Here is a 25,814-nt window from a genome sequence, read left to right on the forward strand (position 1 = left end):
TAGGGAGAACTAAAAACAAAAAAAGAAATAGTCTCTCTATGATTACCAGAAACAGTAAGTGTCAATGGAACAGTTCTCCTCTGTACCCTAGGAAGGGCGCTACCGTCAAGAGCGTACAGGGGGGTGGAGTCTTGTAAGTCAGAAAGAGGAATACCTTGCTCTAGAGCCCATGACTCATCAACGAAGTTCCCCTCCGCTCCAGAGTCAATCAACGCTGAACATGAAACTGACGACCCCGGCCAGCGAAGATGAATGGGAAGAGAAGTGCAGGACTTAGAAGGAGAGACCCATGACGTGGCGCTCGTCAGTAACCCTCCGCCTACTGACGAGCGTTGGCTTTTACCGGACACCTGGAGACAAAGTGATCAGCGGCAGCACAGTACATGCACAGGCGATTCATTATCCTGCGCTGACGTTCCCGTGTGGAAATACGAAGACCCCCAAGCTGCATCGGCTCGGGATCCGTGGGCGAAGGATGTGACGACTCTCTCGGTATGGAAGAGGAGAACAATGAAGACTCCAGTCTGCGGGCCCTCCGTCGCACCTCGAACCTTCTCTCCACACGCAGGGCCAGCTCGATCAGAGAATCAAGGTTCTCCGGGACCTCCCGGGCAAGGACCTCGTCCTTGACCTCTGAACACAGACCCTCGAGAAAACGGGCTTGCAGGGCAGGACCGTTCCATCCGCTGGTGGTAGCCAGAGTACGAAACTCAATCGAGTAATCAGTAACTGACCTCTTCCCCTGACGCAGAGTGGACAGAAGACGAGATGCCTCATCCCCATGAGCAGAGCGATCAAAAACTCGGATCATCTCCTCCTTGAAAAGAGAAAACCTCTGGACACAGTCTGCCTCAGCATCCCAGTTAGCCGCAGCCCACTCTCGAGCCCGTCCGTCAAGGAGAGAAATCACGTAAGCCACTCTCGATCGTTCCTTGGCATAAGTCAAGGGCTGGAGAGAGAACACAACCTCGCATTGTGTGAGGAAAGATTGGCACTGTGTTGGCTCACCCAAATAGCACGGTGGATTGTTGATGCGCGGCTCAGGCGGATCATGCCCTCCAGCGGAACTCGTGGCCTCCTGGCGATAATAGTGGAGCTGCTGGGACAGGTCAGAAAGCTGGGCGGTCAGAGAGTCCACAACACGTCTCGTGGCGGCTAGGTCCTCCTCGTGCTTACCCAGCAGAGCACCCTGGTACTCGACGGCCGTCTGAAAAGGACTGCTACTCGTCTGGTCCATCCCTTTGGTCGGATTATTCTGTTATGTGAAAGGAGGATGAAGAAACCAGGGAGGATGCAGTTCACAGTCTTTAATGGAACAAAAGGAAAAAGTCCTCAAATAGCAAAACTGAACAAAACGTCAGGCAACAGAGCCAAAACAGAAACTGCCAAAAGGCTGAAACAACTCAGGATCCCACGAGGACAGAGTGATGATTCCTTGTAGGAGGCCACGGGAGAAACAGCCAGGCGCCACACAGGTACTCTGCACACAGTTACAATATGAGCACAAACACTGGATAGGACATGACAAGATCGGGTAACAAACCAACGTCTCTCATTTGCAGAAGTAATAATCCGACAACTAGACCAAGACGGAGAGGGACTTAAGAAGCTGAGACAATCAAGACAGAAAGAGATAACAGGTGAGGAAATAGATCGGGAAGGGAAAACAGCTGTGAGAGATAATGAGTAGGGATGAGCGTGATGAGTGAGTGCGTACGTGAATGACCACAAGAGGGAGACAGAGAAAGGAAAACCCAGGATCATAACAGAAAGTATGTAGGTTACATGTTTGCATGTTTGAGATTTTCTCACTATAGTGCCCTTTATCTCGCTCACTGGGGTTGTAAGGCAGTGTTCTTAACGCAGTATGTAAGCTGCTTATATACATTTAGTGTGAAAGTTGCTTACATAAATCATTTTTAATTGAAAATGTTCTTTATCAGGTTTAACATCAACATTAAGTATAGCCAATTTAAGTTTGCAAACACTATGTTGTATTTATAATGTCACACGTACTATTTATCTAACAGTTTGAATGTTTTTTTTTCATACATAAAAATATATATATTAGGAAGGGGGTCCCTTATAAAAGATTCATCTTTTTTGGGGGTCCTTGGCATCATAAAGTTTGAAAACCCCTGGGCTAGTCCACTGGAAGTGTACAAAGGAATTTACTTTACTCTTTAAGCTATAATAAAATGTTTTTAAAATTAGTTAAAGTACAGTTAAATGTATATTTCAAGTATACAAATGAATATCTACATTTGAACATAGTAGTATACTGAAAGTGCAAAAATAATATATAAATGGTAAACTATAAGTATAATGTTATGTTCACTTAAAGAAAACTTACAAGTATACTTGCACTATAAACTACTAAACTAGTAGTGAACTGAGAGTAAACTTCAAAGTGTACTTCCATAAACTAAAAATGTATTAGTATTAAAATAGTAAACTACTAGTATACTTAGTTCGCTTGTAGTACAAATGCAGTACAAATGAGAAACCTAGCTGTGCACTTTAAGTTTACTACTGTTACACTTATAGTACACTTAAACGTATACGTTTATATACTAAAAGTGGGCCAATTTAGTCCCAAGCAGTATTGAAATAGTACAATTACAAGTTTACTAAGTACACATTGATATTCGTATACTTACTACATTAAGTATACTTAAAATATACTTGAACATTACTTAAGTATACTTCATAAAATGAACTTTTCGTAAGGGTAATAAGCACACTCCAAAACTCAATTTAACAGTCTAAAACTGGCACTGGCCCCTATACTGACTTTCATTGTATGGACAAAAGTAAAAAAAAAAAAAGAGAGAATAACAAAAGAGACATTTTTCAAAATGTCTTCTTTTGAATTCCACAGAAAAAAGAAAATCATACAGGTTTGGAATGACACGAGAGTGAGTAAATGATGATGACATTTTTATTTTGGGGTCAACTATCTGTTTGTTCCCACATAAAATACTATAATAACATTAAAAGGGAATGAAAACGAAAACACTGTGTAAACTTTCCTTTCATCAACATATTTTTCTTTCTGTGTAATAAATCCCTTCCCATTGAGCATTTTAGTTCAGTTCTACTCTGATTGGCTATAGAGAAAATAAAAGAAAATAACACAAAAGGACATTTTGATATTTGAAGAATATCTTGAGTCCTAGTTTTATTTTATGATCATGTCAGTGTAGACCTCATTTTGTTCTAAACATGATTCAAACATACAGCCTTTGGAATGGATGGCAACATGTAACAGACATTATTGGTTCTCAACACACATAATGGGACACTACATTAACAGTGGTTGACAAACAGATTTTACAATTTAAATAAGTCAATATCAATTTCTAAAATTCACAATATTGCACATTTCATTTAACTGCACATGAACTTAGTTCTTCAATTCTGCATTTTTGTCCTATTTTTATTGTGTACTTTAGCGCTTTGTGTTACTGAGAAACTGTTGCATTCACTCCTAACATGATATGTTGGACTCATAGACATGTGCTTTAGGAGTTTCCATCGTGCATCAATATAAACTAACAGAATATTATACAGTGGCATATAAAAATATAAAATATAAATTTCATGCTTGTAAATGGCATATAAAAATGGATCAGTGAACACAGGCATCTAGTGGAACGTCCTTTCCTGTTCTCTGGCTAGAATATGTGACTGAACAATTTCCACTCCAGCTCCACTTTGTTCCATGTTTTCTAGTGCCTACTGCTCACTCACTGCTTCAAGTAAACTACATAGAAAATCATGTGCCCAATCAACTATAAAGTTCTTTCAATGTTTGTTTTAATATAACAAACATCTGGGCACAAGAGAATTATAATAAATGAAAAAATAAACAATACTTGGAGAAAAGTTTCATGCTGTATTGAAACAAGAACACTAGTCTGTTAACATGTTGGAGTGGTACTGGAACAATCTTGGAGACTTTCAAAAAAACCCTTCTTGCTCCTGGCAATATTACACAACTTACTATTTGGTAAACAACTCTTATAGATCACTATTTCTGGATATTACAAAAATTACAAAAGATTCAGAAATACGTTTCATAGCTATATATACACACACACAATAGGAAATACCTGCCCTATCGAAAGCTTATTCCAGCTGGTAAGGGTTATGTTCTTGTTTGTTGTTTTTTTTGTCAGGCATTTCATCTGGTACGTCTTGAAGGGATTTCCATTCTCTCAATTTAGGCAGCAGCCTTTGGTATAATCACACGTTATGAGACACTTTTCATCCCAAGTTTGTGCAAGTTCACAGTTATGAGGTAAGACAACAAAATTGTTTCCCTCTTATTGTTCCTTTACTGGAGCCATTCTCCCAAAGGTTTAAATTATGAGGCCTGTGAAAACACCAAAATACAAATGCCTGAGTAATATAAGTAAATGTAAATTAAAACTTGGATATTGTGACAATAATGAATCTACTAGAATATTAGATGCACGCACACACACACACACACACACACACACACACACACACACACACACACACACACACACACACACACACACACACACACACACACACACACACACACACACACACACACACACACACACACACACACACACACACACAACATGACAAAAAATGTTGAATCTATATGAACTAGTGCTGGACAATCGATTAATCGTGATTAATCGCATCCAAAATAAAAGTTTGTGTTTACATAATATATGTGTGTGTACTGTGCATAAATACACACTCCTTCATGTATTTATTTAAGAAATACTTGTATGTATATACTGTATAAATATTTAAATATTGATATATAAATATAAACTTTTTTCTTGAATATATAGACATAATAATGTATATATATATACATCATAATTATACACAGTACACACATATATTATATAAACATGAACTTTTATTTTGGATGCGATTAATCACGATTAATTGATTGCCCAACACTAATATGAACAAATTCTACAACGTACCTCAAAACGGCTGTAGACCTTCCTCTCTTTCCGCATTTTCTCCATCTTCTTTATGATCAGGTCACGTTCTTCTGGTGTAGCTTTGGAGGACCAGGGCCTTCCCGAATGATTTGAGAGCAGATTATCTGCAGAGCTAGCCACGCCCTCTTTGGCTTCACTGGGTGCAGCAAGAGTCTGCTTGGACTGGGATGATCTGCTTTGGTTCTTTGCTGAAATTTGCTCTAAAAGAACTTTGGTGTCATCTCTAAGGTTGCTGCACGAGATAACATTTGCAGTAGATAACTGATGGGCGGACATGATTGATTTTGGATTCTTTACAGTCAAATCAGATTTTTCTGACACCTCTGCAAAGTTAGTCACAGAGTTCTCCACCTCCGGTGTTGTTTGTTTAGGGTCTAGGGCTGTAGAAACCTCTGTCTGAGTTATCTTAGTGTCGTGCCTCTGAGATTGCTCTGTAATGGTCTCATTCTTCTGGCACTCATCTGATTTCTCAGGTTTTGGCTCATTTAGACAAGATTCCGTTGGGTTTGATGATATGCTAGATTGTGTGACTCCCTGAGTTGAGTTAATTTCATTAGAGGACAGGCAAAGCTCTGGTGAACCTTGAGACTGAGTTGAGCTAACCTCCACTGAATTGAGACTAGCTAAAGCATCATTGTCTGAGTCTTTTACCATATGAGTTGTACATGGTTTGGTCCGTGCTTGTGTTTGACTATCACAAGGTGGAACAGTATCAGATTGGGAATGCTCAGCTGTGGAACTAGAGTCTGTAATGACTGTAATTTGAGATACGCTATTGTCTGCTTGAGTAATGGGTTTACTAAAGCCTTCGGATAAGTTATCATCTTTTTTCTTTTTCTCATTCACACAGTCAGACTCTGTTGCAGTGATGTGTTGAATGGATTCATTTTCTGTTTCAATAAGATGTTTGGAAGTGTCTACCGTCATTTTAGAGGAGTTTGGGGATGATTCACTTTCTGTTACAGTGAGCTGCTGGAACAATTCATTCTCTTTTGCAATGGTCTGATGCAAAGAGTCTTTGGCTGTTGTGGTGGTTTTCTGGGAAGAATCTGTCTCTGTTGAAGCATTTTGTTGGGAAGAGTCTGTAACTGCTATAATGGGTTGCTGTGAAGAGTCTGTGACTGTTACAGTGAGCTGCTGGGAAGAGTCTGTTTCTGTTCTAGTGGGCTGCTGGGTAGAGCCTGTCTCCGTTGCAGTGGGCTGCTGGGTAGAGTCTGTCTCTGGTGTAGTGGGCTGCTGGGTAGAATCTGCCACTGTTGCATTGGGCTGCTGGGTAGAGTCTGTCTCTGGTGTAGTGGGCTTCTGGGAAGAGTCTGTTTCTGTTCTAGTGGGCTGCTGGGTAGAGTCTGTCTCTGGTGTAGTGGGCTTCTGGGAAAAGTCTGTTTCTGTTCTAGTGGGCTGCTGGGTAGAGTCTGTCACTGGTGTAGTGGGCTGCTGGGAAGAGTCAGTCTCTGGTGTAGTGGGCTTCTGGGAAGAGTCTGTCTCTGGTGTAGTGGGCTTCTGGGAAGAGTCTGTTTCTGTTCTAGAGGGCTGCTGGGTAGAGTCTGTCTCTGGTGTAGTGGGCTTCTGGGAAGAGTCTGTTTCTGTTCTAGTGGGCTGCTGGGTAGAGTTTGTCTCTGTTGCATTGGGCTTCTGGGAAGAGTCTGTTTCTGTTCTAGTGGGCTGCTGGGTAGAGTTTGTCTCTGTTGCATTGGGCTTCTGGGAAGAGTCTGTTTCTGTTCTAGTGGGCTGCTGGGTAGAGTTTGTCTCTGTTGCATTGGGCTTCTGGGAAGAGTCTGTTTCTGTTCTAGTGGGCTGCTGGGTAGAGTCTGTCTCTGGTGTAGTGGGCTGCTGGGTAGAGTCTGTCTCTGGTGTAGTGGGCTGCTGGGTAGAGTCTGTCTCTGGTGTAGTGGGCTTGTGGGAAGAGTCTGTCTCTGTTCTAGTGGGCTGCTGGGTAGAGTCTATTTCTTTTCTAGTGGGCTGCTGTGTCAAATCTGCCACTGTTGCATTGGGCTGCTGGGTAGAGTCTGTCTCTGGTGTAGTGGGCTTCTGGGAAGAGTCTATTTCTGTTCTAGTGGGCTTCTGGGAAGAGTCTGTTTCTGTTCTAGTGGGCTTCTGGGAAGAGTCTGTCTCTGTTCTAGTGGGCTGCTGGGTAGAGTCTGACTCTGGTGTAGTGGGCTTCTGGGAAGGGTCTGTTTCTGTTCTAGTGGGCTGCTGGGTAGAGTCTGTCTCTGGTGTAGTGGGCTGCTGGGAAGAGTCTGTCTCTGGTGTAGTGGGCTGCTGGGTAGAGTCTGACTCTGGTGTAGTGGGCTTCTGGGAAGGGTCTGTTTCTGTTCTAGTGGGCTGCTGGGTAGAGTCTGTCTCTGTTCTAGTGGGCTGCTGGGTAGAGTCTGTCTCTGGTGTAGTGGGCTTCTGGGAAGAGTCTGTTTCTGTTCTAGTGGGCTGCTGGGAAGAGTCTGTCTCTGGTGTAGTGCGCTTCTGGGAAGAGTCTGTTTCTGTTCTAGTCGGCTTCTGGGAAGAGTCTGTCTCTGTTCTAGTGGGCATCTGGGAAGAGTCTGTCTCTGGTGTAGTGGGCTTCTGGGAAGAGTCTGTTTCTGTTCTAGTGGGCTTCTGGGAAGAGTCTGTCTCTGTTGTAGTGGGCTGCTGGGTAGAGTCTGTCTCTGTTGCATTGGGCTGCTGGGTAGAGTCTGTCTCTGTTGCATTGGGCTTCTGGCAAGAGTCTGTTTCTGTTCTAGTGGGCTTCTGGGAAGAGTCTGTCTCTGTAGCATTGGGCTTCTGGGAAGAGTCTGTTTCTGTTCTAGTAGGGTTCTGGGAAGAGTCTGTCTCTGTTGTAGTGGGATTCTGGGTAGAGTCTGTCTCTATTGTAGTGGGCTGCTGGGTAGAGTCTGTCTCTGTTGCATTGGGCTTCTGGGAAGAGTCTGTTTCTGTTCTAGTGGGCTGCTGGGTAGAGTCTGTCTCTGTTGCAGTCGGCTGCTGGGTAGAGTCTGTCTCTGTTGCAGTCGGCTGCTGGGTAGAGTCTGTCTCTGTTGCAGTGGGCTGCTGGGAAGCGCTTGTCTCTGTTGCAGTCGACTGCTGGGTAGAGTCTGTCTCTGTTCTAGTGGGCTGCTGGGAAGAGTCTGTCTCTGTTCTAGTGGGCTGCTGGGTAGAGTTTGTGACGGTTACAGTGGGCTCCTGGGTAGAGTCTGGGACTGTTTTAGTCGGCTGCTGGGTAGAGTTTGTGACTGTTCTAGTCGGCTGCTGGGAAGGGCCTGTTTCTGATGTAGTGGGCTGCTGGGAAGAGTCGGTTTCTGTTTGAGTCAGCTGCTGGGAAGAGTCTGTTTCTGTTCTAGTCAGCTGCTGGGAAGGGCCTGTCTCTGTTACAGTGGGCTGCTGGGAAGAGTCTGGGACTGTTCTAGTGGGCTGCTGGGTAGAGTCTGTGACTGTTACAGTGGGCTGCTGGGAAAAGTCTGTGACTGTTACAGTGGGCTGCTGTGTAGAGTTTGTTTCTGTTCTAGTGGGCTGCTGGGAAAGGTCTGTGACTGTTGCATTGGGCTGCTGGGAAGCGCCTGTCTCTGTTGCAGTGGGCTGCTGGGTAGAGTCTGTGACTGTTGCATTGGGCTGCTGGGTAGAGTCTGGGACTGTTGCATTGGGCTGCTGGGTAGAGTCTGGGACTGTTGCATTGGGCTGCTGGGAAGAGTCTGGGACTGTTCTAGAGGACTGCTGGGAAAGGTCTGTGACTGTTGCATTGGGCTGCTGGGAAGAGTCTGGGACTGTTCTAGAGGACTGCCGGGAAAGGTCTGTGACTGTTGCATTGGGCTGCTGGTAAGAGTCTGTCTCTGTTGCAGTGGGCTGCTGGGAAGAGTCTGTCTCTGTTGCAGTGGGCTGCTGGGAAGAGTCTGTCTCTGTTGCAGTGGGCTGCTGGGTAGAGTCTCGGACTGTTGCAATAGGCTGTTGAGAAGAGCTTGCTCCCAATACAGGTGGTTGTCTGAAAGGTTCTGGGGAAAGTTCACATTTTTGAATGGTGTCTACCACTGATGATGTGGACTGCTGTGAAGTGTCTGTCTCCATTGCAACGAGCTTTTGAGAAGAATCTGTTTCTATTACAGTAGGTGGTTGAGAAGAGTCTGTGACTGTACCAGTGGGCTGCTGGGAAGAGTCTGTGGCTGATGGAGTAGTCTGTTTGAAAGGTTCTGCACCCGTTGAAGTTGGTTTTGGGTAGAGTTCACTTTCTTTTGCAGTGTGGTGTTGGGAAGAGTCTACCACTGATGCAACAGACTGCTGAGAAGAGTCCAGCTCTGCTGCAGAGGGGTGTTGGGAAGAATTTGCCCTCATTGCAGTGGGATGTTTGGAAGAGTCTGAAGATGTGGCAGTGCACTGTTGGGAAGGTTCATTTATTGCTGAGTCTGTCCCCATTACAGGGAGTTGTTTGGAGATTTCACGTTCTGCTACAGTGGAGTCTTGGGTAAAGTCTGGCCCAATTTTAGTGGTGAGTTGAGAGTCTTCCTCTGTTTCAGTAGGCTGTTGGGAGGAGGCTGATTTTTTTGCAGTGGAGTGATGTGATGATTTACTTTCTGCTGCAGTTGGCTGTTGGAAAGTATCTCCTACTGTTTTAATGGGGAAGTTTTGTGAAGTTTCACTTTCTGAAGCAGTTGGATGCTGAGAAGATTCTTCTCCTAATGCAGTAAGCTGCTGAAAACAGTTTGTCTCCGATGCAGGAGGGTGTTGAGAAGAGTCAGCCTCTGTTGAAGTAGATTTTTGGGAAGGCTTACTTTCTGACATATTGGGTGAGCTCTGTGCAATAGTTTGGGAGTAATTTGCAAATAGACAGCCCTCACTTTGAGTGGTGCTAAGGGGTGACATACACTTCGTCTGTGGTAACTTTACAGGCGGACAACTCTCTGTCAGAACGGCATGGGAGGGGTCTGTTTCTTTTGGACCCCGAAATTGGATGAGACCAGATTCATTTGAGGGAGTATTGAATGCAACAGATTCTACACGATTTTGAGCCTCCAATGTAGCACTGGCTGTTGAAAGGGAGTTTTTTGAGCAAGGTTCTGAAGATGAACTTACACAAGGATCAGAGGACTCACCAGACAAAGCATAGGAGGGCTTTTGTGCAAACATTTTTACAATGGGGGAAGTCTGATTTTTAGCTGTAGATACTGTTCTTGCCTCTTTAACAGGTTTTAGAGTTGGATCAGTGTCTTTTTGAAAAAATGTTAAAGTTGAGCCAGATTCTTCAGCAAGTTTTTTCTTAAATCTAATTTTTTCAGCATCAGTAGCTCTATGCATGATGTCTTTACTTGATTCCTCACGTTTGGTGTCTTGACAGGTTTCTTTGATCTCTGGTGCTGGGACAGTGGTATTTTTTGACTTGAGTGTAGTTTCTGGGGTCTTGAAAACAGGCCCTACATTTTTATCTGCATCATTGGTGCCCGGTTTTTCTGGTAAAGCAAACTTTTGGGTGGCTTTCACCGGATTGCTCTGAGGAACCTTTGCTGCTGCAAGTTTGCGTTTGGCTGCCAACTCTTTGAAATACCTCAGTCTACAGTCTGGGTCGTCCATATCCATGAAAGAAGAGGTATTTTGCAATAGATTAGATGGGCATTCATCCCTTTGGCTTTTTCTTTCAGGAACTGCTGTTTGAGGCTGGTCTTTTTCTTGCAGAGGACCCTTTTTTTGAAGATTTGGGGAGTTTTCAACCTTATCTAAATCAGAATTTTCCCCCTTTTTGTTCAGTTCATCCTCAGGTTGTGCAGACTCTATGGTGGAGTTATCAAATGTGTTTGATTTTACAAAATTGCTCCACTGAAATGGTTGAAATGGAGAACCAGTCCTCCTTTTATCTAAGATGTGTGACACACGAGGTTTTAAAGCTTCATCCCCATCTTTTTCCTCTGCAGTATCTTTCATCTCATCAGATGTATGCAACTCTAAATTTGAACTAAATATCAGTGAGTGTCTCAATCTGGAACCCCTCTGGAAAGGTTGGCTGGGTTTCCTCTTGAGGAACTCTTCACTAATCCGGTTTGACTCTTTTGGTTCTCTACTCTGCTTCTCCTCCACTTTGTCATCCTCAGTGGTGCAAGAAGACTCTGAAGTTGATGTCGGTGTTGTTTTGATATTTAATTGTGATAAGTATGTTGGATGATTAACTGAACTGTCAGGCACAATAGAATCTTTCCGAATCTGGACAAACATGGGATTTTCCCTAGGTGAAGGTATCCTGTTAAACTCTCTGTTTCCTGGTCTAATTTCAGCACGTACAGGACCACAAGGAGCTTCCTGCGTAAAACATGGAACGTCACCACATGTGGAGGATCCTTCAAGTTCAGCTAAATCCAGTTCTCCAGCATCATCATATGCACTAAGGTATGAGCTGATCCTCCAGTTCCGCAGGCCTTGCTTTTGACTCATATCTTGTGGTTTGTGGTTTACATTAAGGAGAAGTTTCTGTTCTGGCAGGTTTGGTTGTTTTGGTGAGCTCTGACAGGTATAAGACTGACTCATGCTATGTCTCTTAATATTGGAATGCACAGGTGACAATACATTTCTTGGACCATGTTCTTCCTCCATAGCAGATTGAGACTGCAGGTATCTTTGAACATGGTCATATGCTCCAGGTGGTTCAGCCTCATCTCCCTCATGAGGGTAGCCAGACCCTGTAAATTGATCAATGTGGTGCCCTTGGCCTCTAAACTTCCCATACATGTCATAACCAGGTTGCAATCCATCTCCCTGGTAAATATTTGGTTCCCTTGCAAAGTGGCCACTCGGAAGCATTGCTCCCTCCATGTACGGGTTTCCTCTCATTGTTGGATGGTTTTTAGGGGGCAAGTATTCATAATCAGGTATATTTCCATAGCTATGCCTTTTAAAGCCAACCATTTCATTTGGTCCTCTCATTTGCATTCCATGCTCAATAGATTGATGGTCCCCTCTATATGGTTGATCAACATGCAGGTTCATGTGCCTCTGAACAGAAGGATTTGCTTCTGCTGCACTGTGGATGGTTTCACTCCTAAAGGGTAACATTTTTTGACCCACTTTCATTAGGTCTTCTCCAGTACGTTCAGCCCATTCCATGCCCATAGTTGGATATTGTCTGTTAAACATGTGAGTCTTTTCTGTGTTGTAAAGTGTCAACATTTCTTCAGGTTCCCCACCATAGTTTGGCATATTTGCCAAAACATTTTCAACAACCAGGGGCTCTGAATGGGCAAACAGAATCCGAAACTCTTCATCAAAAGTGGTTACAAGCTGTCCCAGAAACAGATGAGCAAGACAGCGATGTATCTTCTCAAAAGACCACATGAAGCTGCAACACAAAGTGAGAAAATGTATTAACCAACACATTTTATGGACACCTTGATTAAACGCAACCTATAAAGTTTAGATTTATAGTAAAACAGTAAAATGCACCTACCTATAGTTGCCACTTAAAACAGCTCTGCAGTCTACCAGTATAAAACGCTCCATCATCTGACCTTTAAAGGTCTTTCCTGTGCGGCAGGAATAGGTACTTCCAGACACAGTTCTTACCCGCATGAACTGCAAGTAAAAAGAATATTAAAGGTGTCATTAATTGTTTTTTATTTTATTTTTGTATACTGTTGTCTGGGGTCAACTTATGACGTTCACGTGGTTTTTACATTCAAAAACATCATAATGAATAAGTAATAGGCTATTTTCTGCCATGGTTTTGAGGCTCTCTGAAAAACGCTCGGTTTTGATGGGCGTGCTGCACTGAAGACTTGGAAGTAAATGCCCACGGCTAGGATTGGATAAGATTTGCATATTTAATGAGCTTCAGCTCCCTCAGTACATGTGGGGATTGTTTTGAAAGCGTCTGGGGAAACGCTCACAGGACTCGTGAAATGTCCTTATCAAACAAACACAATGATTCATCTCTCATCCACCTGCGATTGATTGGAATGTTATTTTTGTATTTTGGCCCGCCCGATCGGTGAATAACAGCGACCTGTACACACACACGCACGTGCGCAAGAAACCGGGACGTTGGATGATCACGAATGAACCAATAACACCTTCTCCAGCCTGTGACAGCGTGCTAAGGTATGCAATCAATAGATATCAAACGATCTGTAACAATGCAATACTAACACATATAAAAAAAAATGTTTTACTCACATAAGTGTGTTGCACCATTCCTGTCGGATCCAATATAGAAGGCACAACATGTGTTTTAATCTCAATATGTCTGCAAATCCAGTCTTGACCTGTATCTTGTTTACAATCGATTCTGCAGTGAAATGAAGCGAAAAAACGCGCAATGTCTTACGCACGTGAGCTGCTCTGTAGCGCGATCCGTTTAGCTCCACGAGATGGTGGGCGGGCTTGAGGCAGCGCTTCTGCATCCTATTACGTCAGTGGTCGACATACTCTAAGATCTCTATTTTTCTGGGCGTGGTGTCAATAAAAGCTTTTCTTTGACTAACAAGGACGTTTTCAGCTCTGAAACGTACAGGATATTCTTATATCACGATGAACTTTTATATATCAAAGGCTCAAAGGAAAGTTGATTTCTCAATTCATCACCCCTTTAATGAATTTGTACTCATTTGAAACAATCAAATAAAAAAGTACCTACTTTTATCTCATCCAGATTCACCCTACAGTTGTTCACCATCCCAACAAAATGTTGAGCATTCAGTTCATCAAGAACAATATAAACAGCCACACCACGTGTTGCTGCACCAAGGATATCAGCAAAGATGTCAACATCTGTAAACATATCCATCACCACAGCGATAACCTAGAAAAAGAAATAAAAAAATATATTACCAAGTATATCAAGTAAAAAAAAATGGATTGCAATGTCAGAATGAGTTTCAGTTTCAGAATGAACTTTCACAAGAACATACTTTTACTATTAATCATCTAATAATTTTTTTTTTCAAACATTTAAAAAAAAAATGTAAATGAACTTTTCAATGATTTAGCATATTGTATGTATAGATATTAAAATGGTGGGATTACCATGTGTGCTTGTAAAGTGTCAACATTTCACGTTTCCAGCAGAATAACCAAACATAAATGACAAAGAGGTGAATATCAGATGAAGAGAGGTGGAGGGCAAACAAAGCTGTCTACTTTTATGTTTGCTTAGACTTCGTTTTACCATTATTGTTAACAATTATGGCAGTTTATTTTATAATTAAGCAAAAGTTCAATCATGAAAGAGACTGCCAAATTAAATCACCCCAATCTGAAACTCAAACGGCCTCAATAGAAAATTAAATGTAACATAAGAAGAACATTTTGGAAAGAAAACAAGCCTGCACGATATTCATGATAGTTTTACAGTACAGAGGAATACTGTGAATGGCATTTCTGCAGGCAACAGTGCATGTAATATCAGCCTTTTCACTGATCACATTTTATGATAAAATTACAGAACAGATCTTGTGACAATTTGGCATAAAACCAAAGTGTTTTATTCAGCACCTTTAGGCAATTTGAAACGATACACTTGTATCACTTGTAATTTAATTAACCTGTAGTTATAATATCTAAATTGAAAAAAGATAATTTGGTTGTGTATTTAAATCGAAGTTGTCAATAGATACTACAATCCTAAAAAGTGCATAATAGCTGTCATTGTTAAGCTTAGAATGAAAGACCAGCTGTGAAACTAGTGTGACCAGTTTGCCGTTTGTACTAACCTCTTACTGCCTACTTGTGAAAACAGTACCTAAGTGATTAATGAGGTAAGACAGTCGTATTTATTGACTTTTGTGATGTATTAATAAGTCTAATTTTATGAGTGCACTAATAATGCTTATTAGACAGAAAGCAAAACTCACTTGTTGTGCATTCTTGATCATTCTGCGGACTTGCTCTTTGATGCTGGGCATCTCGGGGTCAGACGGGTTCACCAATGTAGTGACCTCAGTAGGTCCAATAAATCTGCATTGCTGTGGCCAGCCTAAGTCCAGGTTCGGAGCATCATGGTCTGAATGTACCGGCCAGTATGTGTCCGAAGAGCCATCTACATCTTCAGCCATGCATCTCCTCTCTAGTTGTGCGGTCTGATGTGGAGCTTGCACCATGCATCTGATATACTCAATCTCTGATCGGGATAAGAAATCAACCACATCTACTTCATGAAGACACCCATAGTAGCCCTCCAATTCAGCTTCAACCAGGGCGTCGATAGCCATTCGGTATTCCTCCCGGTAGTGAGGGGGCAGGTAGTTGGGGTCCAGGGGATTGTCCCCGGTGGAGGAGCATTGGGAACGATGAGCCATATTTACACCTGGACCAGTGGAGACAGAGTGAAGAGATTAATTATCATCAGAAAAAAATGGTAATGCACATTATTTCCACATGAGGGCAACCACTCTGTCCCCCCAAATACATTAGCATGAGAAGTAAACATGTGCATAGATTATTGTGATTCACATATTTTTTAATTAACAACAAAAAAAAAGTTTTAATAATGAATAAAAAAACGGTTTCAAATGCAAAAATGTAGGGGGCATTTTTAATTTCAACTTAACCCAATATCTATTTCAATGGAGAATTTTCTTTCTTGAGTTTTTAAATGTTTTGTCATCCAATGAATGACAACACTAAAATGGACGCTAACTCAATCTATGAATACTGCAAAAAAGCCAGAAATCTAACATTATATTTATCCCTCAAAACTACATAAATTATAGTAAGGGAACTCATAATATCTATGATTTCAGTAAATGAAGTAAATTTTGTCTGGTATGTTTAGAAATAACTTAAAATGGTCACAAACCTTTATTAATATTATTATCATGTATTGTATGGTAATAATGCATTTAGAAATCAGGCATAGGCCTATTTGTGTGTCCCTGGAAGGTCTGAAAGGGTTAAATACAATATGGATACTAAAACAGAACAAATAAATAAACGAACACCGCGTCCATTTCTTTAAAGTCTACATTCAAGTAGTCTTAGTTAAAACGTCAAGTAAAAAAAACCCTCTGGAGTTAAAATTACATTTGAATTCAATAATAATGTAAACCAAATACCATTTGAATAGTTTCAGCCTGGTAGAAAAGCACGAATCCTGTGCGTTATTATTATCAGTCAGCCACTGAAATGAATCTGAGTGAGGTCGAGAAAAGATCTCACATCAGCTTCAACAACCTCTGGGTGTGTCGCGAAAACAGAGAGCCCACCATTTATGGACTAAACTTCAAATCTCTCTCTTGTGTTTTTAAAGACAAATCACTATTGTTAACTTCATCACAAACTGTTTATTTCCCATAAGGATCGACGCGACCCCGTTAGATTTTGACGTCGCGAATTATGAAGCTTTCAAATTGCGCAAATTTACAGCCAGACAGAAAAAGTACAGATTATGAAATCTAACGACGCGTTAAAGTTTCCTCACGTGCATTTAAAGTCAACTTACCTATTTAAATAGCAGTTTTCCTTGATTCCCTGTGTGAAATCCCTTTATCGACTACATTAGACCGTCATGACAAACGAGACGCTGTACCTTCACTCGTTGAAGAAGAGGAATACACACATCTCAGCCAACACACGCGTTCACGCACACACGCAGGCAAAACCTGTTTGTGTTCGCCCGTCAGTGAAGAGAACGATCTATTCCTGCTCAAGATAAGCGTTTTATCCATTATTCCAAAATACATTTGAATTAAATAGGCTACATTTCAGAGTTAAAGTCGATAAGCATATTTCATGACAGGATTCCTTAGGCTAACATTATTGATTAGCCTACCATATGAGTATTGGGTTATGTAAAGTTAATAATTCTCAGTCCTAGTCAATCTTTAACTATAAACACATGGTCCTGATAATAAAGACTTGATCTGGAGCTCAATTGAACACAAATTGTGGGTTGTGGGTTGGCTGTGGGTTGGCTGAACATACAGTCAGTCAGAGGTCACTGCAAACTCCCATTCAGCAAAAACACTGATACAGCCACTGTCATAGGCCTAAATAGCCTAGGCTACATATTATTAAAGTCATCGGTATATTAAATTAATTTAATGCTCTTAATTTAACTATAGGGCTAATTAATGCAATAGCAAACATATTTCATATCAAATGTTTCAATTTACTTACAGGTCACTCTAAAAAGTAATTCAGGGGACCTGTTACCACAACTTCAATAAATGTATGGTTGCAAGTTAAAAATTCTAATTTGTTGTTTTAATTAAACCGTTTAAGTTGCAAACATTATTTGGTAGAGTTCTGTTGACATAATAATGTTGATCATTACATCAATTCAGATTTCTGCGTTAATTGACTTTTGTTTTTAAATTAGGTTGTAATAACTTAATGAAATTGTCTTAACTTGGACTGGTTAAGGAGAATAAATATTGAAATTAATTGTTAATTTATTTGTTTTTAGTGAAGGGAAAGACCTGTTAGTGTTTTTTTTTTGTTAGTAAGTTTTTGTGGTTACCATTATGCTTGAAGAGAAGATACATGAAGGTAAACACTACATTGACTTTATAAGCAATGACTGTGTTAATGCCAGTGACAAGTAATATCTCACTTGTTCATTACATATACATGTTAAATAAGTTATGTTAGCATGTGTTATGATATCTGTTGATAATTGGTTCCAGGGCTACAACTCTGGTAGTTGGGGCGACTTAATTTTTTTGAGTAATCAACTTAAAAATTGTGTTTATGCTACAAATTATTACATTTATCTAACTCAATGTAGCTTGTTGGTTGAATGTAAATTCACTCAAAATTAAGTAGGTCTGAATTGTGGGAATCTGACTAGATCCACATTGACCACCCTATTGCACACATATAATACTGATTACAGTAATATAATTAAGAACTTATAAAGACAAGATTATACACAACTGTTATAAACATTCTGTATGTCCAGTATATCATCTGCCATCAATAAACAGTGAATGATTTCACTTTGTATAAGAGAACATTTTTATGTGTGCAATCCAAGTGCAGATAAAATAATGGGGTCACATGAGCCTGTGTGAACTTGTTTTGCTGGAATAGAGTAACTTCTGTAAAGACAGCATGGTTGGGGGGGGGAAAAGTACATGTGAATAAAACTGATTAGTGTGTTTTTCTCAAAATAAACAAAATTATGAATAATTAAGCTACATATACAATTTTTTTTGCTGGTAATAAAACATTGAAAGTGAGAACATTTTTCTTTTTTGCTAAGTACACACACACACACACACACACACACACACACACACACACACACACACACACACACACACACACACACACACACACACACACACACACACACACACACACACACACACACACACACACACACACACACACACCACACACACACACACACACACACACACACACACACACACACACACACACACACACACACACACACACACACACACACGTTCATGTTTTATGGGGACCATAGATATAATGATTTTTATACTGTACAAACGGTACTCTATCCCCCCACATACATTAACCCTACCCCTAAACCCACCCATCTCAGAAAACTTTCTGCATTTTTACAGTTGTAAAGTATGATTTATAAGCTGTTTTCCTCATGGGACCAAAAAATGTCCCCACAAGGACAAGGATTTTGGATATTGCCCTCTTTTTAGGGACATTTTGTCCCCATAACGTAGGGTTTACCCGAGCCACACACACACACACACACACACACGTCTAGTTTACTCTCTTTGTGGGGACATGAGATGATGGCAGGATTTTCTTTTCTCTTTTCAGTTTAAAGCAAATGATCTGTGGAGGGGAATTTATATATTTGAATGTGCAATTTCCACCACCTTGTTTAACAAAAACTCTTTACACTTTAAACACGTTAAAACCTAAAGCACTTGTGCAACTTATCAAAAGATACCAATATTTTTTTTGGAAGTTGCATTCAAAATCCAGTTGGTTCAAACACCCGAAGGGACTTTATCTGAATGCGCATGACTTTACTGCCTGTTTGACATGTATATCTGAAAGAACGCATAATGGTCTAAGATAACTTACAGATAATGCTATTGTTATTATCTTGTTTGCTGAGTTTCAGAATAAAGGCATGACCTTTATGCACATATCAGCGTCGACCAGGACAACAGAGATGACGCTTGAAATCACATAGAGCTCATCGGGTGTTTCTACGGCAGAGGGTCTGTGCTTTTTCTCTCTGGAAACGATTAACCTTATAGCCACCGAAGTACGATTAGTCCCACTCCCTGAAGCAGGCGCACTCTCTAAGAAACCTTCACTCTCTTACACCAAAAGTTTCACCTCAAAATGCTTGTGCATTTTTCAAACCTCATTGTCAAATATACCTCTATTGTTATAACAGCTATATTTTTGACAGGCAGTTTTGATTTATTTTCCGCACACAATCACCTCAAGCTTACATTACAGTAAGCGCTGTTGATTCAATGTTTGTAGAGCACCAAAGGCTTGTGTTCTATAATTGTGTTGCATATGAATTCATGTTTCCCTTCCGAGGAAAAAAGGAGAACTTGGCTACTGGAGGGCTACAGGATATGATGTCATTTCTCAAGTGCATGCCTGAACAATCCTGCATTGTTTCAACAGACACCGCCTAAAGCACATATTGCAAGCAGTGTTAAGGGTGAAGATGTACATGACCTCATATCTAAAAACATTCCAAGTACAAAAGTCACATGTTATCAAAGCTATCACTGCGCTGCTAAGCTGCATGTGTTTATACCTGTTATGCTCCTCACAGTTCATTAAAACCCTAGGAAATGAAATGTCTTGACAAGCAGAATGTTCTTTTTATGCTGATATATGAAAAGGATATGTCAAAGGCATTATTAAATAATCAATAGCCATTAGTTGAGTCACAGTCAATGTTTTGTTGAAAGTTACAGGTAGGGTTATTGAGGGTGAGGCACTCTTATCTTAAAGAGAATTTGATTGGACAAAACTATATAACTATGAATGCTAAGGGGTCAAGGTTTGGCTTGGGATGGTTAGATCACATTTACACCGATCAGGCATAACATTATGCCCTAATATTGTGTTGGTGCCCCTTTTGCTGTCAAGCCCTGACCTGTCAAGGCATGGACTCCACTAGACCCCTGAAGGTGTGCTGTGGTACTCGGCACCAAGATGTTAGCAGAAGATCCTTTAAGTCCTGTAAGTTGCGAGGTTGGGCCTCCATGGATCGGACTTGTTTGTTCAGCACATCCCACAGATGCTCGATTGGATTGAGATCTTGGGAATTTGGAGGCCAAGTCAATACCTCAAACTCGTTGTTGTGCTCCTCAAACCATTCCTGAACCATTTTTGCTTTGTGGCAAGGAGCATTATCTGCTGAAAGAGGCCACAGCCACCAGGGAATACCGTTTCCATGAAGGGGTGTACATGGTCTGCAACAATGCTTAGGTAGGTGGTACATGTCAAAGTAACATCCACATGGATGGCAGGACCCAAGGTTTCCCTTTTTGCCTTCTTCCCATAGTGCATCCTGGTGCCATGTGTTCCCCAGGTAAGTGACGCACACAAATCCCACGTGATGTAAAATAAAACGTGATTCATCAGACCAGGCCACCTTCTTCCATTGCTCCGTGGTCCAGTTCTGATGCTCACGTGCCCACTGTTGCCACTTTTGGTGGTGGACAGGGGTCAGCATGGGCACCCTGACTGGTCTGCGGCTATCCAGCCCCATACGCAACAAACTGCGATTCACTGTGTATTCTGACACCTTTCTATCAGAACCAGCATTAACTTCTTGAGCAATTTGTGCTCGTCTGTTTGATCGGACCCCACGGGCCAGCCTTCGCTCTCCACATGCATCAATGAGCCTCGGCCGCCCATGACCCTGTTGACGGTTCGCCACTGTTCCTTCCTTGGAGCACTTTTGATAGAGACTGACCACTGCAGACCGGGAACACCCCACAAGAGCTGCAGTTTTGGAGATGCTCTGACACAGTCGTCTGGCCACCGCGATTTGGCCCTTGTCAAACTCGCTCAAATCCTTACACTTTCCCATTTTTCCTGCTTCTAACACATCAACTTTGAGGAGAAAATGTTCACTTGCTGCCTAATATATCCCACCCACTTACAGGTGCCGTGATGAAGAGATAATCAGTGTTATTCACTTCACCTGTCATAATGTTATAATGTTTCAAGTATGATAATTTAATTATATTATTGTTATGACTTTTACTAGTGTCCAAATTATGTTTGAAGGGCTCTTAAAGGGATAGTTCACTTTAAAATGAAAATGAAGTCATAATTTACTCACCCGGGTGTTGTTCTAATGCCATACGCCCTTCTCTCTTTTATGGACCACAAAAGGAGAAGTTTTTTTTGCTTGCTTGTCCATATAAAACTAATGACAATGAATCAGCATCAAGCTTTTTAAAAAAGGCGCAAAAGTAACAGAATGTTCCATGTGACACATGCCTTATGTTCCAAGTGTTCTGTGGGTATACAATAGGGTTGGGTGAAAAACAAACCAAAATGTAATGTATTATTTAACAATATTCTTGACATTGGCCGTTGGTCTTCTGTGCACGGCTGCACGACGTGAGCATTCGTGAGAAGCATGCAAGTTGTGAGAAATCAAGATTTACAAAAACACAACATAAAATACAACCCATGTACGTTCTTCTCAGAGGTGAATATAACCGTTGTGTTTATCGTAACAAGAAGTTATCACATTTACATCTGTCATCTGTCATTCTGACTCTCATCGAACAAACAAAGTTCCAGTCTGTTGATATTTCACTGAGTGAAGAAAGTACACAGATATTGTTTTGGGATTTCTAGACGTTGGATCTCATGTCATATTTTTGTTAAAGGGCTAGTTGACCCAAAAATGAAAATTAGCCCATGATTTACTCACCCTCATGTCATCCTAGGTGTATATTTAAAAAGTCCTGGCTCTTCCAACCTTTATAATGGCAGTGAATCGTTTTTTAAGTCCATACAAGTGTATCTATCCATCATATAACTGCTCCACATGGCTCCGGGGGGTTAATAAAGGCCTTCTGAAGTGAAGCGATGCGTTTGTGTAAGAAAAATATCCATATTTAAAACTTTATTAAGTAAAATATATAGCTTCCGCCAGATCGCAAAAAAGCGTAACGGGTGTGCAATGTTGTCAGACGTAGCATAAGCATTTTGAAATGCGAGAGGCGCTACACTTTTTCCGTAAGTTGAATACGGAAGGCAATCTGGCGGAAGCTAGATATTTTACTTTATAAAGTTTTAAATATGGATATTTTTCTTACACAAACGCATTGCTTCGCTTCAGAAGGCCTTTATTAAATCATGGGCTAATATTCATTTTTGGGTGAACTAACCCTTTAATCTTGATTTCTCACAACTTGTGTGCAAGACGGAGTGAACTGCAGCGCTAACAGAGTCTCACGAGCGCGCACGTCGTGCAGCCATGCAGAGAAGACAAATGGCCAAGGTCAACAATTCCGGTCTGTTTTTCAGCAAACCCATATCGTATACCCCAAGAACATTTGGACACATGTCGCATGGGATCATTCTGTGATCTGATTTTTTAAAAAGCTTGATGCTGGTCGCTATTCACTGCCATTATATGGACGAGCTCAAGCTTCTCCTTTTGTGGCCCATAAAAAAAGAATGGCATACAGTATTAAAACAACACCAGGATGAGTAAAAGATAACTTTGTTTTGATTTTAAGGTGAACTAACCCTTTAAAATTATAAAAATGACTTAATTTGTATGCATTTATAGATGGTTGACAGTTATAGTGAAAACTTTCATAACTAAATCTGTGAAAAGTAGTGAAATAGTGAAAGTGCGAAAAAGACTGCACAAATGGTATCAAGGCAGTTTGGCCAGCTAACATTCTGCATTGTGGCTGCATATAGTTCTCCATCTCTAACTGCATCTACAACAAATGCAGCAAGCCTTTGCACTCAAATAATATGAAAATAATGTTTTGGCCAGCAGCCAGATCAATGCAAATGAGGGCATGAGCACTTCATCAGTTTGTAGAATCCGGCTGAATATTATTTGCATGCATTAAAAAGAGAGGCGGGACTATATTAGCAGCACTAATCTTGGGTGTTTCTTCAACTATGCACCTCTGGCCTCTGGCCCAACGGACTTCTTTTTCCCACCCAAATTAATTTAAATATTTACAACGGCCGTCTCCTTGACCTAATCAAAACTAATTTCAGCTAACATTTCATGCATCTAAAACACATAATTATGCATTTTTCATTTTGTCAAAACATCTTGATTGAAAATGAAAACACTTGCCTTGATTTTTATGTTTTTTCAATATATATCACATTCCATTTCAAGCATTTCACTGAAAACCTAATTAGAAATGAGCTAAATTACCCTCCTGAGGAAGAAAGACTGAAAAAAATGAAACAGGATTTATCAGACAAAATTACATTTTCACATCTAGTTTCTAATTTGATTTGTGAACATGTTAATGGTTATGAAATAATTCTGCAGGTTGTCATGTAGATATAATTGGATATCTAACATCCTCATATGACTAACACACAAACTGCTTGTCAAGTTCTTAGAGCTACTAGGCAACATTTTATGTTTTGGTTCGATATTTCCAAGTTGTTTGCACTTTTGAATAGGAGCTCGCCATATGTTTTTTTTGGTCCCATTTTGAATTAAAATGCTTCAAATGAAATGAGCAGTGGGGCAGGTTTAGTTTGGTCCAAACATAGGTGTAAAGAGTACCTGAAAACCATACTTGAGTATGGTAAGTATAGATACATTGCAGCGAAAATGACTCCATTACAACTTCCAATACGAATTGAGATGTGATATTAACAGTTCTTAAGTATTTGACTTGTACTGAGGCTCAAAGATGCACTAGTTCTCAACAACTAAGAGACGTGCCAGTGAAAAACAAGAAACCGCTGATTTGTGAGGAGAGCAAGCACTTGTTTATTTTTCCCAAAATCAAAATAAAACCCAAACACCTCAAAATTTAAATAAATCAAGGTCAACAAGCCTCTTAAACATCTACCATCACTCAAGTCTCATTTAAGCTCAAGTGCTCAAAAAAGGAGTAAATCAATATCCTTCAATATAACAGATAAATAAAATAATGTTAAGTAAAATGAAATAGTCCCCCACTGTCCGTTTGCTGCGGGGGCCTGGTGTGGTTGCACCGGTTGCACCGCCCTAAGGACAGCCCTGGTGAAACACCTGCGATTCACTTGCATTCATGTAGTTTTGTTGACAAGTTTGGCCAGTACAAACAAGTATAGGTCTCTGCAGGATAGTAATAGGAGTTACTAGATCAGTGGGCAAGGCCATAAAAAGAGGGGCGTTTTCCACTGCGTTACCTGATTTGCCCACGTCACAGTGTGGGTAAGGTTTAGGGTTGGGGTTGGGTGAAGGGGATCATTTTCCTTGCGTGATTTATAAACACCCATCAGTTTGACAACACCCACAAATTTAGAAACACCCCCTTTTGTTCTGCAGAGACCCCATACTCTAAAATAAAATACAAAACAAATAGTACCTTAAATGCCCTGTAGATGGCGATATCACTTCTTTTGTAGCTGAAATAAAATGCTGCAGAAAAAGTTAGGTGCCATGCAAGTAATCATAGGCCCTGTCCCAAATGGCACCCTAAACCCTCACGGTCTTCCTCTGAGTCCGCACTTTCACGACGTAATGCCGCTTTGACTGCCGGGAAGAAGTCCGCTGCGTAGGTCACACCAGTGCGGGATCGGCAGAAGTGTGCATCAAGGGCGCATATCGACCTCAAAGGAGGCGCTCGCGAGCACCCTTCTGAGACCTAAAATGACAAATGGGACACCCTGCGGTCTAAACGGACTTAATGGACACGCGCACGCAGTGGCCATTGTAAGTCCACAAGACCGAAAGTGCACATGAAGTGTGCCATTTGGGACAAGGCCATAGAAATACATTATAAAGGCTAGATGTCTCGTCCGAGGTGCTGGCCAATGGAGGTCGACGCCCGCACCTGGCGGCCATCTTGTCACAGTCAGCTCGCTCACTCGTAACATTGTGTTTTAATGGTGCATGTACTTTTTAAATAACCATAACTTGCTAAATTTTCTACCGATTTTCAAACTGTTTGGTTTGTTATAAACGTCAGAGATGTAGTCATGACACTGCATACGTATGAATAATTATTCATAATTTGTCCTAGCATCCACAATTATAGCCACGTTAATAACGTTTGTAAGAAACCATTTGTAAATCCGTCAAGATTTCAGCGAGATAAGAGTATTTGTGTTCGTGCAGATCACTCGCCTTACATCAGGTACCACAGAGCCCGCCAGAAAGCTTGCCTGTGACAAGATGGCCGCCGGTGATGACGTTAGAGACTCCGCCGTAAGACATCTAGCCTTTATTATGCCTTATTACTAGCCTTAAGTAATTACAAATGTACTGAAGTAAAAGTTGCTAATATCTTTGATACCCAAACAAGATAATGAAGTACAGTAACTAATTAGATGTACTCAAATTCTTTACATGCTGCATTTGGTATCCCTGAATGTGCCTTCTACAGTACATTAAAGAGTACAGTACATTAAAACTGTGACATGTATGATCTCAGAGAAATTCGCTGAAATATAATGTCCTCTACAGAGGACAAAAGTCTATGGCTGTGTCTCAGGAGGATAACCTGGGGGCATGATGACACAATTACATTTTTGCCATTGCATTAACAGACATAGGGCCCTGTCCACCAGGCGTGATGCAATTGTTTTTTGCTAGTTTCAGCCCAACACAGTTATCATTTTCGCGTCCAGCGTCACATTTAAATAGCAAAGTCATTTGCCCATCTGTTCGCCCATGGGCATGCTGGTCTGAAAAAGAGGTGTGTTGAGGCGCATTTTTGGCACGTTATATTTTGAGGC

General features: G+C 41.0%; 1 protein-coding gene across 1 annotated transcript; it reads right to left on the minus strand.

The window, feature by feature from the left end:
* Positions 1-2,920: 2,920 nt before the first annotated feature.
* Positions 2,921-16,702, minus strand: fam83ha (family with sequence similarity 83 member Ha). Its single transcript, XM_079842169.1, has 6 exons — positions 16,375-16,702; positions 14,789-15,240; positions 13,573-13,737; positions 12,388-12,512; positions 4,983-12,279; positions 2,921-4,378 (listed from the first exon to the last, which is right to left on the minus strand). The coding sequence occupies exons 2-6, from the start codon at positions 15,230-15,232 to the stop codon at positions 4,370-4,372; spliced, it is 8,040 nt and encodes a 2,679-aa protein (XP_079698295.1). The 5' UTR covers positions 15,233-15,240; positions 16,375-16,702; the 3' UTR covers positions 2,921-4,369.
* Positions 16,703-25,814: the final 9,112 nt, after the last annotated feature.

The sequence above is a fragment of the Gobio gobio genome (assembly GCF_949357685.1).
Source record: "Gobio gobio genome assembly, chromosome: 18".
NCBI lineage: Eukaryota > Metazoa > Chordata > Actinopteri > Cypriniformes > Gobionidae > Gobio > Gobio gobio.